The sequence below is a fragment of the Neolamprologus brichardi genome, chromosome 5 (genome assembly GCF_056152115.1).
Source record: "Neolamprologus brichardi isolate AB-2024 chromosome 5, ASM5615211v1, whole genome shotgun sequence".
Taxonomy (NCBI): domain Eukaryota; kingdom Metazoa; phylum Chordata; class Actinopteri; order Cichliformes; family Cichlidae; genus Neolamprologus; species Neolamprologus brichardi.
In genome coordinates, this window is record NC_142108.1 from 16,935,653 (window position 1) to 16,954,104 (window position 18,452).

Below are 18,452 nucleotides of genomic sequence, written 5' to 3' on the forward strand. Positions count from 1 at the left end.
CTTGAAAATTACAGAATGTTTACTTATGACACTATGGACAGCTTGCTCTCCCCGGTTGGTGTCGCTTGAGAAAATTGATTTTCAGCCTTGGGATTAGAACTTTAGAGCATTAAAGTCGATTTAAACAGTCCCATGTCTGACTGAGAAATGTAGTGTTTAACTATAAGCTTGTGTACAAAAGACGTCCAGCTGTGCACCCAGTATATGCTTTCCTGATCAGTTTGTGGTCTCAGTTTCTAGTTTCAAGGGTAATTGAATTTATGCCTTTTAGAGGGATGTTTGTTTTTTTTCTTTTGTCAGACATATGACTAGCCAAAGAGTATGTAGTGAGCCTCAGTTTTTCAGTCAGGCCTGTGCCTCACTCATTGTGTCCAGTTTCAAAACCAAGATGGCAAAAATCCTCCGTTTGAAGCTAGAAATAAATAACAATGACAGCTTTTATATCTAATCTGTGGTTTTCAGTACACAGTGTCTACGAGGCCAGTTTTTAACATTGTCTGCTGTTTGGTGCCTAACAGATGTAGTACAGTGGGTTTCTCCCTTTTTTTATACTGAACGTCTGCCCGTTTCATCTGATTACTGAAGCTTTTTCTCTGATCTGATTGGAAACATTTTATTGTAGAGTCCAAATCGATATTACTGCTTTTGGTTTGGTTGCTAAATCTATCTACTGCAACTGTAAACTGTGGCCACCTACCTGCTATATTTTAAACTCGAATGAGGAGATAGAGTGCTTCTGTGTGGGAGCATTTGTTAAAACTGCTCTTTCAGCTTGTGGGATTGTTGATAAAAAAAAAAAAAAAAGAAAGAAAGAGAAGAACCTCCAAGGCATTTCTGAAACAAAGACTTTAAAGAGTCACTGTTTCATGACTTGTTTGAAGAATGTTTTAGCTCCATGTCAGGGGTGTGTCTTCATCACCAAACCGTATGAAGAAAAAATTTAGTTTTCAAAAGCATCTTAGCATTGTTTTCTGATTTGTTTCTCCATTTTGTTGTTGTTGGAGTATTTTTTCTCCCTACGCTGAATTTATGCAGAGATAGATAGTGTCAGTACGAACACTCTGGCTATTATGGTTAATTTATGATGATGCTTTTTTTTCTCCTCCCGTTCTGTCTCCTCCTGCTACTGCACAGCTTTTTCAACCAGCTCTGTCTCTCTTTCCCTCCTTTCAGCTGTGGCTTCTCAGGACCGGGCCACCGTTGCAGACAGAAGGAGGGTAGGGTCTATAAATAGAAATTGGACCAATTATGAAGCAGATGTTCCCCTGTATGGTGGTGGGTGAACATTGTCAGGGGAGAATGTCTGTGGTATTCTAAGTATCTCTCACTGTTCTTGTTCTTTGTTGTTCTAAGCCTGCCTTTAGACCGTCTCATTTCTTGCCTTTCTGGCTTTCTCGTTTTCTCATTTCGGTGCTACCTACGTCACATCACATGTAAGTCTGAGTTAGTAGCTGGCATGCCTGAATTCGTAGCTATCATGTCTAAATAAAACTTGTCTTCTCAGCTTGACTGACAGCCACGTAACAGATGCGGTCTGTGAGATCCATTTGTCGCTTGCTGTTTACATCCAAATTGCATTACCATCAAGAGGTAGTTTAACACAGCTGACGTGCATTGGAACAATTATCTTCACCCCTCAAAGAGTGAAGAGAGATTCTCTTTACAAGATAATGTGGCTTCTTAAAAGAAAATCCAGGCTAGCCCCGCTATTTGAGTCTGTGCTCAAAAATCCAAACATGAAATCATCCACAGCTATCAGGACTTTAATCGGCACTGCCATCTTTCTGTGATTTAATGGGAAATCCTCTTCAATGACACATTTTTGCTCATATTATTCTGATAATCTGGGGGACTTCAGTGGGTCTCTGTAAACTATTTGCAGACACACATCTCTTGCACAAGAAGTGGTCCATGACTAATAGTGTGTTGTCATCACAGGACTAATCCTGAAACTACAACGAATGAGAAAATTCTTCAGGTAATTTTTCACACAAAACACCAAATGTTCAAATGAAAACAAGATTATAATCTTAGAAAATCCCAAAACCTTGTTATTATACAGGACAGGATGTATGTTTATATACAAATATTTTACTATTAAGAATCAAGAGAATCCCTGTGTGGATTTTGACACAGCCTTGCCATGGCTATCCTTTCTCTGGGCCAGTTCCCATCACTGTAATCGTAATTCCTGTCATCGTCATCTTCTGCATTATCATCACCTTGGTTGTCATCAGTTTCACTGATGAGTGATAAGGCTGTTTTAGATATGCTGCAGTGAGGCTGAAGCCAAATCCATCCTAAGTAGGTTAAGGGGGTAAATCTTCAGGTCTCCAGAGGCTGGACATTTTCCCTCCCTGTTTCTCTCTCTCTGTCAGGATCTGACAAGCACACCAAGCCTGAGCTGAAAAGCACCCACCTCCGCTGTTCTCTTTACTGCCATGCTCTCCTTCACTCCCTGCCATGATCTATTCTTTACTGTCTGTTTCCACTTTGGTCCATGCTTTTTTCTTTCTCATCTTTCCATTTCCCACTGCTTTCTTCTTCCAACGTTTGCGGTCTCCTCTCTTATGCACCTGATGCATACATGTCATCAAGCTTACACACACCCGTTGGGCAGTACATTTACATGCACGCATTTATCGTTTAAAAAACCTAAACATTATATTCTGCATCCTAATATTTACTCAGCCTACGGTCGCTCTGATAGCCTGTAGGCCAGCGTAACTGCCATTGCATCTTGGCTTCAATTTGCAACATGACTCAGTGAAGTTGATTTGAAACTTTGTGACAGATGACACAGCCACACTTGACTCACAGTTACAGTGAAGCATGGCCTAATTCAAATTAGGCAAGTGATTTATTTTCAGACGAAGGCAATAGGCTTTCTTAGCTACCTGTTAACAGTGATGAGTGTTTAGATGCATATGAATGATTGTGAATGATGGGGTAATGTGTTGTGCTCCTTTTTTGGGATGATATAAGAATCTGTTCAGATTTTTCAGAAGAGGCTCTGGGCATGATTAGGATGTGCTTGTCAGAAAGGATGGATGTATACTATTCAGGCACAATATACTTCACATAAGTGTTATGTAAAGATAGATTAGCTGAATAAACAACAGAGTTTGCTTTAGAGGTAAGAGCCTCTGATTTATTATGGCTAGTAGGAGGTGAGTAATATATTACTATGCACCCTAGAAAAGCGCATACAACCAGGTCTTTGCAGATGAAAGATTATAAGCCCACCAAACTATTAAATACTTCACCTATCAAGAGAAATCATGGCTAGAGCAGAAGTTCACAGCTCTCAAACAACATGCATCTAATTCACATCTTGACTCCCATTCATTTGGTGCAATTCAACCCACGAGTCAGTCAGAGCCAACTTGATAACAATTGTCATCAACAGCATTACTCATAAATGTCAATGAGAAATAACATTCAAAAGACAAATTAAACCAAATTGTAGCACCTGAATCACCCACTTCAAAAAAAAAATGCGTACACCACTGTGACGTTACAAAGGGTGTACAGGAAAAGACTGGCAGTGCAGCAGCCAGAGACCATGGCGACAGCTGGTGAAATAGCTGTTGGAATGTGAGCAGGTACTGAGTTCAATTACTGATAACCCGTAGGAGCAAAGGACACCAATGACTGACCTCCACTACAGCAACGAATGAGTCAGTTTGTACACTCACCGGCCACTTTGTTAGGTACACCTGTTCATCATAAAGAGTAGGGATGGGTATTGATAAGATTTTTACGATTCCGATTCCATTTTCGATTCTGTTTAACGATTCGATTATTTATCAATTCTCTAATCAATTCTTTTTAAAAAAGGAGAACACTAGGGTCGATTAGCTTAGAACTTTGTTTTATATCTTCTCTTTGAACAAGATAGAAATTTAGGAGTAACATGGCCTTACAGCAGTGTGATCTTAAGAGATCCACAGCCTACGGCTCTTTAATGGGGTGTCACAGGGTCCCCAGGAAAAAAAATTGTAAATGTAAAATAATAAAATAAATATTCTTCTGTAGCAATAACAAAGTATAACATAAATTATTCTGTAGCAATTACACAAGAATATCCAGTAATGTCCCTGCCTACAATTAAACACATTCACTTACTGAAAATCGGGGGCATCTGCTGTGGCAAATGGGTGCAAGCCTTTTACCCCAAACTTAGTCACTGCTCGGTGACATTCGTCTATCCTGGCATGAAAGGAGACGCTACCGGTAGACTGCAGCGAGAACTGCCAGCATCTGAGCCAGACTCTGTCTGTCTCTCTCATCATGGTCACCTAAATGCACAGTAATGGCAGGTTTTGTAATAAGGCAGATTGCGCTAACATAATATGCACTGTTAGTTGATTATTTACCTGCCACATTAACGGGAGAGGACGTGCAAACGTTACCGCTGCTGCTGGGTTGAGATTCACGAGTCCGGAGCGGAATTAAAAACACGACATTCATTTAAGGTCATCGCGTGTTTTGTGAGCAAATGCTTTTGCATATTCGTAGTGTTTCCTCCCTTAAATGAAATATCTACTTTGCAAGTATTGCAAGTTGCCCTGTTGTCATCCGTTCTCGTAAAGTATAATCAAACTTTTGAGCGTTTGAGCCGCCATGTTTCCTGCCAGGTAAATGACGCTCCGCAACGTGGTGACGTCATTCGGGGCGACTGGAATCGATAAGGGAATCGTTTGCAAACAATTCCAAGGAATCGAAACAGTGGGAACCGGTTCTCAACAAGAACTGGTTTTCGATACCCATCCCTAATAAAGAGTCAATCACATGGCTGCAACCAATCGGGTTAAGGCATGTAGTCAATACAACCTGCTGAAGTTGAAACTGTTGTTGTCTGATGGATGGGATGGTCTGGTATGTGAGTGTTTTGGAAACTGGTGATCTCCTATCAAACAACCATCTCTAGGGTTTACAGAAAATGGTCCAAAAAAGTGAAAATATCGGCAAAGGTGGCTGGTTGATGCCATAGGTCAGAGGAGGATGGAAGGAAGGAAACACTAACTCAAACAACTGCTTCCAGCAAGAGAACACTTCATGCCACAAAGCTCAACTCATCTCAAACTGCTTTCATGAACATGAAAATGATTTCACAGTACTCAAATCTGCAGCACCTGTGTGATGCTATCGTGTGGACCAAAATCTCTGACAGATGTTTCCATCACCTTGTTGAATCTATGCTATAAAGTGTTAAGACAGGCCTGAAGGCAAAAGAGGATCCAACGTGGTACTAGCAAGGTGTACCTCCTAACGTCCCAGGTAAGTTTATGCTGACAGGACTTTAGACGTGCAGTACACATATTTGACTGATGATGAAAATAATACAATCATGCGACAACAAACAAAACCTGATGGTGTTTAGACTTGGTCCTATTTTAAAGCAGATCAAAATTACAAGGAAAATCTTGTGCTCAGTTTGTCAACATTAGAGAGTCACCCTCTTCCTTTTATTCTCTTTAGCTCTGAGGCAGTCTGCAATGCTGTATGCCTGAATTCATTCCAAATATGTTTGTGCAGTCGATTACACGGTTGCATTTTTTTAACCTTTTTAGCAGTATTTGAGATGTTTTTGTTTCCGTGCGAATGCACCATGGCAGATGCTCACTACGTTTGTAACTCCCTCACTGACAGTAACCAGGAAACAGATGAATTCACCTTTACTATGTGGCACTGGTCTGCTGTAGTGAAAGATAAAAGAGAACAATCCTTGAAAATAAAAACATCTTGGTGAAGCAGATCCACCTACCTCTGTTAGGTGAGGGTTTGGGTTGAAGCCACACTGGTTGCACACCATGGAGCGGCACTGCGTGCAGGTGTTGATGTTCGGCTTGTCATCCCCAGTGCCCATCAAGTCGGTGGTTTTGCAGACGGGGCACAGTTTGCTGCTGGGCATGGGTGCTATTTGAGGCACAGAGTAAGGGGAGGTGGGGACACTGCCTCGGTCTGGGGACGCAGAAGGGGACCTCCCAGTTCTGCTACTACCGACGTCCACCTGCAGACTCTTCCTGGCCACGTGGCCCTGGCCTTGCTCTCCATGAGGCGCAGCATGCTGTGGGGTGTCATGGGAAGCCAACCTGTCACCTGTCCCATGACCGATCTGGCCGCCTGCTTTAGGTCCTGAGTCTGATGGAGGTGGCCTGACAGAGAGGTAAACAGAACACAAAACAAGGTGTACATTAGATCTGTGTCCTAAGCTAGGAGTATAACCAGTTTAACAAAGAGACTATTGTTTAAACTGAGAGCCAACTGGGCATGAAAATATTTCTGTTTCTATTCGTCTAGGGATAGGAAAGGCTTTAGCTCTGGAAAAAACTCTAGAAGCTTCTCAGCTATTCTCTCATTCACCCTTTGCAAGGTGAAGACTGAGTTTTACACACTTTATGTACATTTTACACTTTTAAAGTCATACATTTTAAAAATCCTTTTCAGGTTTGCTTGCTGGAAATGGCTTTATGATCACTATATCAGACTGCACTGAAGCACACATATCCACTGTGTCTGTGACAAATAAAGTCCTTGAGTCCAGTTAACGCGCTTATTCTTATAAACACACATTTGCAAACACCCAGTCCATGCTATTTTTTACTCATGAATGCAAGGCCATCTATTGAATAAACGAGAACACCGAAATAAAAACTCATTACACTCTCTGCTGGAAGTAACTACACGGGGTTACAAGCTTTTTGTTTTTTTTCTTTTGTTAACATGCAGAAACTTTAAGAAAATAACCACAGCAGCCTTTTGGAGTGATTGAAAGTACTGAAAGAAGAATGGTGAACATCATTAAGAGAAACGTGGTGTTTCTGGGTATAGACTTAGGAAAACAAAGGAACCTAACTTTGTTTTTCTGACCTTTTCCTTTATAATAAATTAGTATATATTTTAAATGCATTGCATTTGACTTTTTCTTAAGTGGGCTTTTATAGCTGTAACAGCTACTGAATATAAATAAGCAGCAGTGCTTCTTCATAATGGGTGCATTTTGGAGTCCTTCAGCTCTGAGATACATTAGGAGATGCATCATCATTAAAAGATTGTATTGTGGTTCATGATGTGATAGCAGACCACTCAAAACAGAGGCCAGGAGTAAATCAAATGCTGCCTATTTTATAGTGCCTCTTTCTGTAAAGTGCTGGTCTGTTCTCGCTTCAGCATTCTGTTTGGGGTGGAACAAAGGTGGCGTATCAGGACTGTAAACTTTGGGTTTTCTTGCACACACTGGCCTTCAGGCAGTGGTGCCAACAGTTAAATAGGAGCGGAGGATTTCCACTGTCATAACAACTTAGACCTTGTTTAGTCATGGCCGTCATCTTCAAAGACAGTCGAAGCAGCAGCCCTGGATCCACAGTGAGGGAAGTGTGGCGATAATGGGGAGAATAAAGGAATTAAAATAGAGCATGTTAGCAATTGTGACTCATTGGCAAACACTTGAGTTGCTACAAAACTCTAACCTTGTTCAACTCTCTACAGGAGCTCTGTGTTTACTGCAGTGAGCCCATCGGGAAAATCTTTACTTTTCATCTATCGACTGTGAACTTGAAATTCACACAGTTGCTGACAGTCTATGGCGGACCATCGCTTTCAGTCCTTCTGAGGCTACACTCATTCCTTCTCAGACATGGGATATGTAACATTGCTGGCTTCATGAATATTTAAAATGTAAGCATTCGGTGATTCATATGGGTCAGTTTTATGTTAATAATCCTCAGGGAACATTGACAGAGCAGTTACCAGTTTCACACAATATTATGTAGTATGAGCAAGATCTGACACTAAGTACACTAAGTAACATTTAATGAATTATTTTAACTTTTCTTTGATTAGCAGCTGTAATGCGATAGTCAGTGTTGGGAAGGTTACTTTTAAAATGTATTCCATTACAGAATACAGAATACATGCCCCAAAATGTATTCTGTAACGTATTCCGTTACGTTACTCAATGAGAGTAACGTATTCTGAATACTTTGGATTACTTAATATATTATCATGCTGTTTACAACTACGTGAATGTAGTATTGCTGTGATTTATTACTGTTACTGAAGGTTCGCGGCTCCGAACCGTAGTAAAGGGACCTCTGGCTAATACGTCGGGTTCGTGTCAGCTCGTAGCCGAAAAATAGCTTTACTTTGTTGTCTGGGTCAACTTTGCTAGCGAGAGACAGAGAGAGGCGTTGAAAGGCTGCTCCAACGGAACTTATTGTTTTTGGAGGAAAACACGAACACGGTGTACAGTCGAGTCTTAATAGCTTACTTACAACTGGGCTCGTCAGGCACTCTTCTTGGCTGCAGTGGTTATTATTATATTTACATGCTTCCAGCTCCCGTTTTTGCTCGATGACAGCTCGTACTTTTCCTTTTTCTCCCTCCCTCGCTCACAGACACATAACGTGTATGGCAGTCCATTCTCCCTGCAGCACGGACTACGCTGCCTATGATGCTACATTCTTTAGGGCTATACCTGTAGCATTCTGCCTATTAGCTTAGCACAACAACAATAACAAAAAGTCGCTCTCTCACCCAGGAAACACGCAGAGAGAGAGAGTCACCCTGTAACCATGGCAACCGTAACGCTGCCGCCTGGAACAACAGAACGTAGCTGTCAAACAAAACCCAAACAGTCCTGACCCGCGACAATATGAAACAGGGAAGTACCGCCGTGTAATCCATTTATTTCAACAAAGTAACTGTATTCTAAATACCACCTTTTTAAACGGTAACTGTAACGGAATACAGTTACTCATATTTTGTATTTTAAATACGTAACGGCGGTACATGTATTCCATTACTCCCCAACACTGGCGATAGTTGTTTTGATCACCATAGGAGCCACATTGTGTATGTGGTTACGGGAATAGATCCATACAAACTTGTACATATACAAATGTAGCTTATAAACTACAGTTCACCTGCCTGAAGTGAAGTACATAATGTAATTTGCAGTGAGATCCTGATCAATCCTGTCTCAATGTCAGGGATAATCTCACATAACTAATTAATGAAGTACTGCTGTTGTGCTGTGTGCACAAATGCATGAAACTCTCTCACTCTGAATAAACACAGTACAGTGTTGTGTGCGCCAATCCAATAATGGATTTGACTCCATGCATTCAGACGCGCTATGTTGAAAAGGATACTTAATGTTATCAGGTGTGACTCGGCGTGATTCCCGCCACTGCTGCTGATTTTACGAAGGTGAGCATTCAGACATGAAACCCTCAGATAAATGAACACTTTTTAGTAGCTGATGCGTCTTACCGTTGATCCACTGTACAGTCTACATTTAAGTCTATGTCAAGGTAATTTTCAGAAAATAATTGCAATTTAAAACACCGAGGCACTAAGTGGAATCTCTTGTGGTTTATGTAAAGCCTCAGGCACCATGGCTTAATGAGAGTCAAAAACATAGTTTAAACTTGAGGACACTTTTTCAAAAGATTTCTTCAAATGTTCTCATCCATCAGTAAGTGGTAATCCACTGAGAACAACTTGTGGCTTTGTGGCAAAAGCACTAGAGACAGCTTCACAAAGTGGATAGTAAAGCATTTCTGTGTTGCCAGTCTTTCGTGCTGGGGAGCCCCATGTGAAACTTTAGATCGCGAATAAGCAGAAAGATGATTAGATTGTCTACTCAGCCTTAATCATCCATGTGACAATATCCCAATGTCACATTAATTAAAAATTGAAATGCAAGACAATGAAAATCTCAGAGGAATTTTTTAGTATTACAGGAAACACTATTCCCTGAATTGCCAAGAATTAGATGGGAAAATTTATACCATTTTCATATGAGAAGAGTAATATAAGTTAACTGCAGAGAGAAACATTTAGCATACCTTTGTTTTACTGTGAAAAATCTTATCCCTGTCTAATGTAGCTGAAGGTTTCCCATCAACAGACAACAGCAAAAAACATGTAGGTGCTGACAACTTTTGGACACGTGACAATCACGCTGACTATGTAGAATAAAGCGAATAAGCCCCTGGTTACACAGGCCATCTGTCCAACACTGGTCATGAGGCAAACATTAGTTTTTAGGTTTTTTGCTGGAGGTTGACTGCAATCACTGTGAAAGTGATTGATAAAGCTCCAGCCACACAAGTCTACAGTCCACCCCGTAGCAAACGCCTGTTTATAGGGGCAAATGTTTGTTCCCCAACTAGTTCCTGAAAACCTCCTTCTGATTGTAATAGGAGTGATGCACTCATCTGCAAAATGCTGGTAAGCTCTTCAAGTTGTAGTAAAACTTTAAAAAGTACAACACAAACCAGAAATGGAGAAGCTTTGCCTTCAAAGTAAAAGTTGCGCCTTCTAAAACATGTTGTCTGCAGCACTGAGCCACAATTTTTGCTTTGAAGGTGACCCTTCTCCATCTCAGGTTTGCCTCTCACTTTTTGAAATTATAACACCCTTGGGCTAGTAGTTAGTGAGTATTTTTTAGACAAACATGAAAAACTACACGCAACTGTGACAATCTGCTAGCATCCATGCATCCATTTTCTTTTGTTTATCCAATTCAGGGTCGTGGGAGGGCTGGAGCCTATCCCAGCTGCCATAGGGTAAGAGGCGGGGTACACCACCACGCCAGTCTGCTGCAGTGCTAGCACCCAAAGCAAATGATTTCATCCAGCAACAGCCAGAAACCTCGAGGAAACACCTGCCAACCAGTTGGGGCGCACACATTTAGCCCTAGCAACCGGTGGTTGTATCACATCCAATATGTCTGACAAATTAACCAATGTGTGCATGATGTCACATGAGAAACCTCAGTTTATACTGAAAAAATGCTCATGCTTTTTTCATTACCCTCAGACAAAGCCAGCCAGCTGTTTTTGATATTTTCCCAAGCTCCAGGCTAAGCTAATCTAGCTAGTTACTTGTAGGTCCCTAATATTGACTAAACAGATATGAGTGTGATTTCTTATCTGTAGTACATCCTTTAGGTGCTTGCTAAAACACATGCAGTGGGCAATGACAGACTGGCGATGTAATGCGAGACAGGTGAGACAAAACTAGTTATGATAATCCTGTCAATACTTCAGCACAGGAGGGTATCCACAAAGACTGAAAGTGCTGTTTGCACAGTGATGGCCATAGACATAGTAATTCAACTTAATCCACTATTAAATATCCAGCATAAGAGTCATGGCTGAGAGCTTTTTTGATCAGCATCTAATGTTCAAGTCGGTTTTCAGTTTAAATACAGAATAACATCAGCTCCCTTTAACATCAAATCAAAGGGTTTTTTTCCAAAACGTAGTAGTCTTGGTGTTTTTGTGCATTTCCATCTTTCCTCCCAGCAAAGTTTCATGTAGTCCATGTTTAACTAACAGTACTCATTGTCCTTATAAAAATCTAATTACTGGCCTATACAATATACCAACCCATTACATTGCTTTGAAAGGGTTTAATGAACAATAAAAACCACTGCAGCTATACAATAAACAGCAGGCATTCATTTATATTTACTTTTATCATTTGGATTAAAAATTGTCCTCGCACTGACATCTGGTGTGCCAATTAGGTCCGTTGGTAGAGGGGTAGTCATCAGACTGATGTGTGCTTAATTTTAGCTGGATAAAATTTCAGAGTCTATACAGTGGAGATGCTACAGACACAACATTAAAAACACTCAAAGACAAATACTGACCATCTAGTCACACTACACTGCTCTCATAACTCCCAGGTCCCAAGTGTGAACAGTCTGATCCACAGAGACCTCAACTGGCAACTAACCGCACCCAACAAGATTCCCCAGAGAGCCCATGTACACGGCAAATCAGGGCTATTTTTACAGCATGATAGTTTAAATACTTGTGATGTAGTGTGTTTGTATCTGGTTTAGGCTTTCTCTCTATTGGAAATGAACCTGTAGCTGAGGCTTCTGAATGAATGTGCCTCCCATTTAGCAGCATTTAAAGGTCAGAGTAGAAAGGGTTAGGGTGATGAATGAGATGTGCACATGATTAATGGCATTATTTGATGCGAATGTCCAATTGCATGTTCAGTGTATCAGTAAAATGTAAATCCACCATTAAGTATCTGTTTGTCGAAAAGCATCAACGACTATCGCACTTGTTTTTCAATCAGCGCCGGGTACGTCACATCAAAAAGAAAAAGGAAAGAAAGAAAATGTAACAAGGTTATGTTTATTTCCCAGAAGGAAACACTTACAGCTTCATAATTATCCAGCAGGGCAGATTTAATTCTGTCATTCAATGGCCGCTGGACATTAGACAAGAGTGTTTCTGCGTTTAAGTGAATCATCGGGGTTAAAGAGGAACAAAAGCAGGGGTTGGCACACATTTAAGCAATTTCTGCAAAAAATTATATAAAAATAAGGAAAAGTGATTATTAGTTGTTGCCACTAACAACCAGAAAATATGTCAGACACAGAATGAATGATTTTCCATTAGTTTTTTTTCAATTGGTCAAACCTGCAAAAAAAGCTGTGACAACAAGATCCAAATCAATGTTATAAAGCGTGTATTACAGCATCTCTGACAATGTTGCATAGCTTTGTTAGAGGGCACAGCACTTCTTGATTCCATTATTTACACCACTTTTCATACTTTAACATCAGACAAGCTTGGCTGCCCCTAAAAAATGAGCAGCCAAGTCATAGATGAGGAGAAAGCTTACTCTAGAGCCAACATATTCCCAATCTTGCTGGACAAATGTAAAAGTAGTAGTTGCAGTGATGAAACTTTTAAGTTTATCCTGCAATGCCTCACATCATAAATGTGAAACATGGTTCAGCACATCGAATGGTCTTTCCCAAAAAATCACGCAGAGGTTCCTTCAAAAAGCAACCTCAAAGACAGCACGCAAGCTGTGAGCTACAGCTGTATTGTGTTTTGTGGCGATTGTTACTCTGATGGTAAAACGCAGTGTGTAGTTGTGACTAGACTGGACACAGTGTCTGCGCTGCCAAAATATTCAATGTGGCATCCAAGTTCAGTTTCATCCGCAGAACAGCCTGAAAACACAAAGAAAATGGTACTTGACTTGGATATGTGGTTTTAGCCAGCTTCACAAGTAAAACGTATTAAAAAAAAATCAGTTTAATTAATAAAATAAGTTTCTTTTTTTTTGAAAGTTTGATAATGCCGCTATTTTTTTCCATCTGTGAGTAATTGTGTTAAATAATCGCGATCTCATTATAGACAAAAATAGCTCTGATTGAGATTTTTCGCCATAAAGTAGCAGCGCTGGTAGACATCCATTTTCTGTTTATAACAGTGTCATTAGTAAGCGTGGCGATGAAGAACTGGTTCCAAATAATTAAATCTTTTGCCTCCCAGCTTATCAATTCGTTTAACAATGCTGGCTTGTTTTTCTGACAGCTGTGCATTGACTAACAATGATGTCAAACTCATACTGAGTCTTTTTTTTTTACTCGGTTACTATAATGTGTTCAGCCACAGAGATAATGTAACAATTGTGTTGATGCTGAAAAACTGTGTAGGACTTCTTATTTCCACAAAGAAACAAATCAGGAATCAATAAGAGAAAAGGTGAAGGCTCTAACCTATAATCAGAATCAATAACAATAGCAATGATATTCTATAAATGCCCCTCCCTGGTGATAAACAATATGAACTGCTTTGCATTTGGAGTGTGCTCAAAGTCTCAAAGTCTTTGAATTTGAGTGTATCCATTACTTGTGATTGGTTTCATGCACTCTGCTTGTGTCTGGGTTCGTAAAGTACCAGTATCAATACTCAAACCCGCATTTAATATCAATATCAGTTCTCCACCAGTTGAGTTTTTAGACTGAAAATAAGGAGATGCCAAAGCAGAAGGACACTGAGCTCATCGCTGTAAACAGGAACTATTTGGAGCTTGTGTCAGACTGCCTTTCAGTTATGGTCAATAAGTCAGGATGACTATGCACTTAGTCAAAGCTGTTATGATAAGAGAAGAAGCGGAAGAGTGACTCCCCTAGCTTCACAGACTCATACAGGGGCTCAGATAGAGTTCTCTAACTGCAGTAAATAAAATGTAAAACTGTCAGAATTGATCCCAAAAACCTCCTACGTGGAACTTACTTTTGAATAAAGCTATATAAAGCATATTATACCCTTACTCATATTAATAGGCAAACTCATAAAATGGTGCACCTCATTTTCATTCAGATGAAAGTCTCCTATCTACAGTCTCAACCCAGGCGTTGTCTCATTATTTCTTAAACACTCACAAGGTCTTTGTAAAGGAATATGTTAAGGCAAGATTCAGACTGAATGTGCAGCCACAACCTTAAAAAGACTGTTTAAATTAGCCATATGATATACTCTCTGTCTCTCTCCCAGCCGATTTCTTATAATGCCTCCCTCTGTCTTTTAGTACACTCAGTCTCTCAGCAGTAGACATCACTTTATGAGATACCTTAGGGTGGATACCAGAGAGAAATCAAGATATAAAAGAATCATGAGGTTACAAGGGAGCTATGAGGATTTAAACCTGTTCCAAAGTGAATAGACGGGATGAACGGTAAATGCTTGGACGAACAGAAACACGAAGAAGACTGGACATTATTAAAAGCGTACGGTGTCCTTTTGCAGACCACACATATAAAGCCCACTAAAACTCACTGTGGAATAAAAAGAAGTTAAGCAGCAGCACAATGCAAAAAAAAAAAAAAGGCATCAAAAACCAGACGTCTGTTGCACGAAGAAATGAGCACATAGCTTTGAATATCAGGCTAAAATCTATGGAAAGAGACTGTAAGCAGGTGTGGCGAATGTAAGACGCAGCTGTGACTGTGACTGTGCATGTGCATATTCAGGTCTACAACTGCTGAACTGTATAATTAAGGCAACATCAGATCTTGTTGGAAGGGCAATCCCTCCCACACACCCACACAGAAAACACAGACCTGCAGGCTGCTACATGTGATCACACTAATGATTTGTGCTGGCTTTTGGGAAAGGCTAATATTTTATTAGCCGACATTGCTGTCAGTATAAGCCAGCGAGGGGTGGTGGGAGGGTGTTAGGGGAAGTAGGGGTTCATGTAGTGTATGTTCCTGTTAATCTGAAGGTGATGCTGTCACATGAGAAGCTGCCACAACGCCATAACGCGTCTGAGCTGAGTGTCTGGGTTTCTTGTGGTGAGATGCGAGCACCACTCTTGAGGAGAGGAAATCACGCTCTTTTTTTCTCTTCTGTGCAGTACACAGAAAAGTGGAAAAAACAATTTTCACTGGATGCATATTGATTTGAGACTGAGACTGAGATCTGTTAACTGGGACAGCTGTGGGTTATGCTCTCTGGCACTGCTCTTCCACTGACGCTGGCGATATCTAAGGGTAGCTTTGTCATCCTACAGACGTCTCCTTGCAAGGTGGAAGGTGATTTGTCATGACTCTCTATTTACTAGCACTGATGTCGAGGCATGCTCGGTGGAAATCAACATGTAATGGAAGCGATCGAGCCCTTCAACGTGAGATCCAGTGCACTTTGAATCATTTACAATTATTATATAACACACACACACACACACACACACACACACACATATATATATATATATATATATATATATATACATATATATATATACATATATATATATATATATATATATATACATACATACTTAACACTGCCTCACTATGTCGCTCTTTCATTCATGATACTTGCTGGTGCCTCGGGACAGACACCGTGAAAACGGGCGTAAATTCATACTTCAGACGTCTGAGAGCATATTTACGTTTTAGTGATTACACATCGAGACCGTTGCATATTAATTTTCTTATTAACAGGGCGGTGCTGCCAAAAAAATTACAAATAAAAAGCATCAATTGGTCTGAAAGGGGGTGGTGGTAAATTGTGTTGACAGTGATATTGAAATAAATAATTTAGCACCCATTCAAGTCTATCTACACGCAGTCGGTTGATCCTATATCTACGCTGCACATCGTTAGGCTACTAATGTACGCTACACACCACGTTGCCGTGTAGCCTCCCCGATTCCTCTCCACACTTTGGCGGAGAAGCGTCCTAGCTATTGCTGCTACCTGTTAATCCCCGGCCCGGGTCCAGCCCCACTTCCTCCGGCTGGCGCTCCATTGCTGGGCTTGATGAGCTGTCCAGAGTCCGGTGGTGCTGAAATGGAAGCCGGAGCCCCTGCTGCAGGGACGGCGGGGCCGGGCTGTCCCGCCTGTCCCTCCCCTTCCATGCTGGCCTCGTTCCCCATCGCCTCGGGATAGGTCTCGATGGACAGAAACGATGTTGTAGATGGTTCTACAGCTGTGGTGAAAACTCAGATGAAACTCAGCGGTGCTCCCCTTCCGCCATCATCACCTACAATTCAGCATCCCGCACGGAGCACGCGCGCTGACGGAGAGGGTGAGGGAGCGCGCTGACGCAATGGGTGGTGACTTGTGTGGCTCGTACGTGCGCGTGCACGGTGGTCACTTATCTCAAGCGAGCCTCGAGACACCACGGCGCAAATTCCCCTGGCCCGAGACCTCCAGGGCGCATGACTGGAGAGCAGTGAGGCATCCCTGATTCAGAGCACGTCGTTTCCTTTATGGACCGTTTGTTTAGTAACCTAAATGATGGAGACACCAAACAAAGCGAAGTGTGTGCTTGAGATGCCTGGCTACTTTTTGCAGTTTCGCTTTTGTGAGCCTGCTGACAGTCAGAGGAAATAAAATAATACTGAAAGACTTCAAAACATTGTGTCAAAGCAGTTTCCAGCCAATGGTGTGGCTAGAAATAATCCAATAATATTATATTTGCAATGTTAACAGGAGATTTGTAAAACAGACAACCTCTCTTATAATATTAGCTTTAAAACTTTCAGTACTACCTTAATTATGCTGCAATAGGGCTAGACTACTGGGGGCTTCCCATGATGCACTGAGCGTTTCTTCTTCACTTATCTTTTTTACTCACTGTGTGTTTATAGACCACTCTGCATTTAATCATTATTAATCTATGTCTTCCACAGCCTGTCTTTTGTCCTGTCTTCCTCTCCTCACCCCCAGCCCATCATGGTAGTGGGCTGCCCCTCTCTGAGCCTGGTTCTGTCAGAGGTTTCTTTTGGTTAAAAGTCAGTTTTTCTTTCACACTATTGACATGGCGCTTGCTTTTAGTTAGGTCTGATAGTTGGGGTTTCTCTGCATTACTGTGTTTACTTTACAAAATTAAGCACTTTGAGGCAACTGTTGTTGCAATTTGGCACTATATAAATAAAATACAATTGAATTAGCTTTCTTGCAAGACATAAAGTAAAAAATCCTGTTAACGTAATCCATCTTTTTTATTCAGCAAAAAGAATAAAATGATATGGAATCAAGCACTTGTACCTGAAATCAAATGAAACACAGTTAAACCTCTAAAAATAGTTGCACAGATCTTCAGGAAGTCCATAGTCGGCCACAAGTGATTTGGTTATACTTGCAATTTAATTACATTTCTCTAGAACTAAAGCAATTATTGTCATCCAGCAGACAATTAATCACCAAGCATTTCGGGCTAATCTTTCAAGTCATTTAAGCAAAAAGGCCAACTGTTCCCTGGAGCTCATAACATGTGAATTTGTTTGTTATCTTGGTCTTTTGTGATGTTTGGGATTGTGGTTTGTTGGACACAAAAAGGAAGTTGAAAATGAAAAGATCATTAAAATAATTCATTGTTGCACCCAAAGGAGTAAAAGCCAGGGCCAGAGTGCACCTCCATCTCGGTGTTAAGAGATAATAGGGTAATAGCACCATCAGCAAAGAATGATGTCACACAGTGTACTGCAATCATAGCTTTCCTGTTCTGCACTATGGTAGTGGTGCAGTCACTCCTGCATGTTAGTGCATCTCCATCCACTGGCCCTCCTTGCATTTAAAAAGAGACAAGAGGGAGCATAGAAGGAAGAGGCAGATTGCAGAGTGTAGCCCAGTCAAACAACTCTTATGTATTTATATGCTTTTTATTTCAGCTTAATAGCAGAGTCTCTTCTGCTGTCTTGCTGCTTTCTGTTTGTTGTCACTGAGGACTTTTTGGAGTCCCCAGTGACATGAATAAATATAAAAAGTCCTACATTTATTTGAGTAAATGTAAAACTGTGCTTCATCTAAGATATAGAAATGCATGAATAGCACTTAAAAAAATGAGTTTCACTACAGATCCAGTAGAGGTGAGTGTAATTTTATAAAAACCAACCCCCAAAAAGCATACTTTCATACAAATCGTCTGTTAGAAGCCAGTGTTTTATGTTAATTATAATTTTCTGTTAACGGTAAACATGACTATGACAACAGAAAGACATCTATTCATATAATGTCTATCATGTTTTGTGTTTACTGTGAAGAAGCTGGTTGCAGTTCTAAGTCTCTGTAGCAAATCATCAGTGACATAACACACCGCAGCGTGGATTTACTTAACTCAAACATCTGCTGCACTCAAAATGTGTGGCCGAGGGGTGTTTTT

General features: G+C 40.8%; 1 protein-coding gene across 3 annotated transcripts in view; it reads right to left on the reverse strand.

The window, feature by feature from the left end:
- Positions 1 to 16,356, reverse strand: part of bsnb (bassoon (presynaptic cytomatrix protein) b) — an 81,346-nt gene extending 64,990 nt beyond the window's left edge. For all 3 annotated transcript variants that reach the window (XM_035904526.2, XM_006783328.2, XM_087840793.1), the window contains exons 1-2: positions 16,043 to 16,356; positions 5,771 to 6,161 (exon numbers count right to left, since the gene is read on the reverse strand). In XM_035904526.2, the coding sequence (XP_035760419.2) occupies positions 5,771 to 6,161; positions 16,043 to 16,221 (570 nt within the window). In that variant the 5' untranslated portion in view covers positions 16,222 to 16,356. The remainder of the gene's footprint in view (positions 1 to 5,770; positions 6,162 to 16,042) is intronic.
- Positions 16,357 to 18,452: the final 2,096 nt, after the last annotated feature.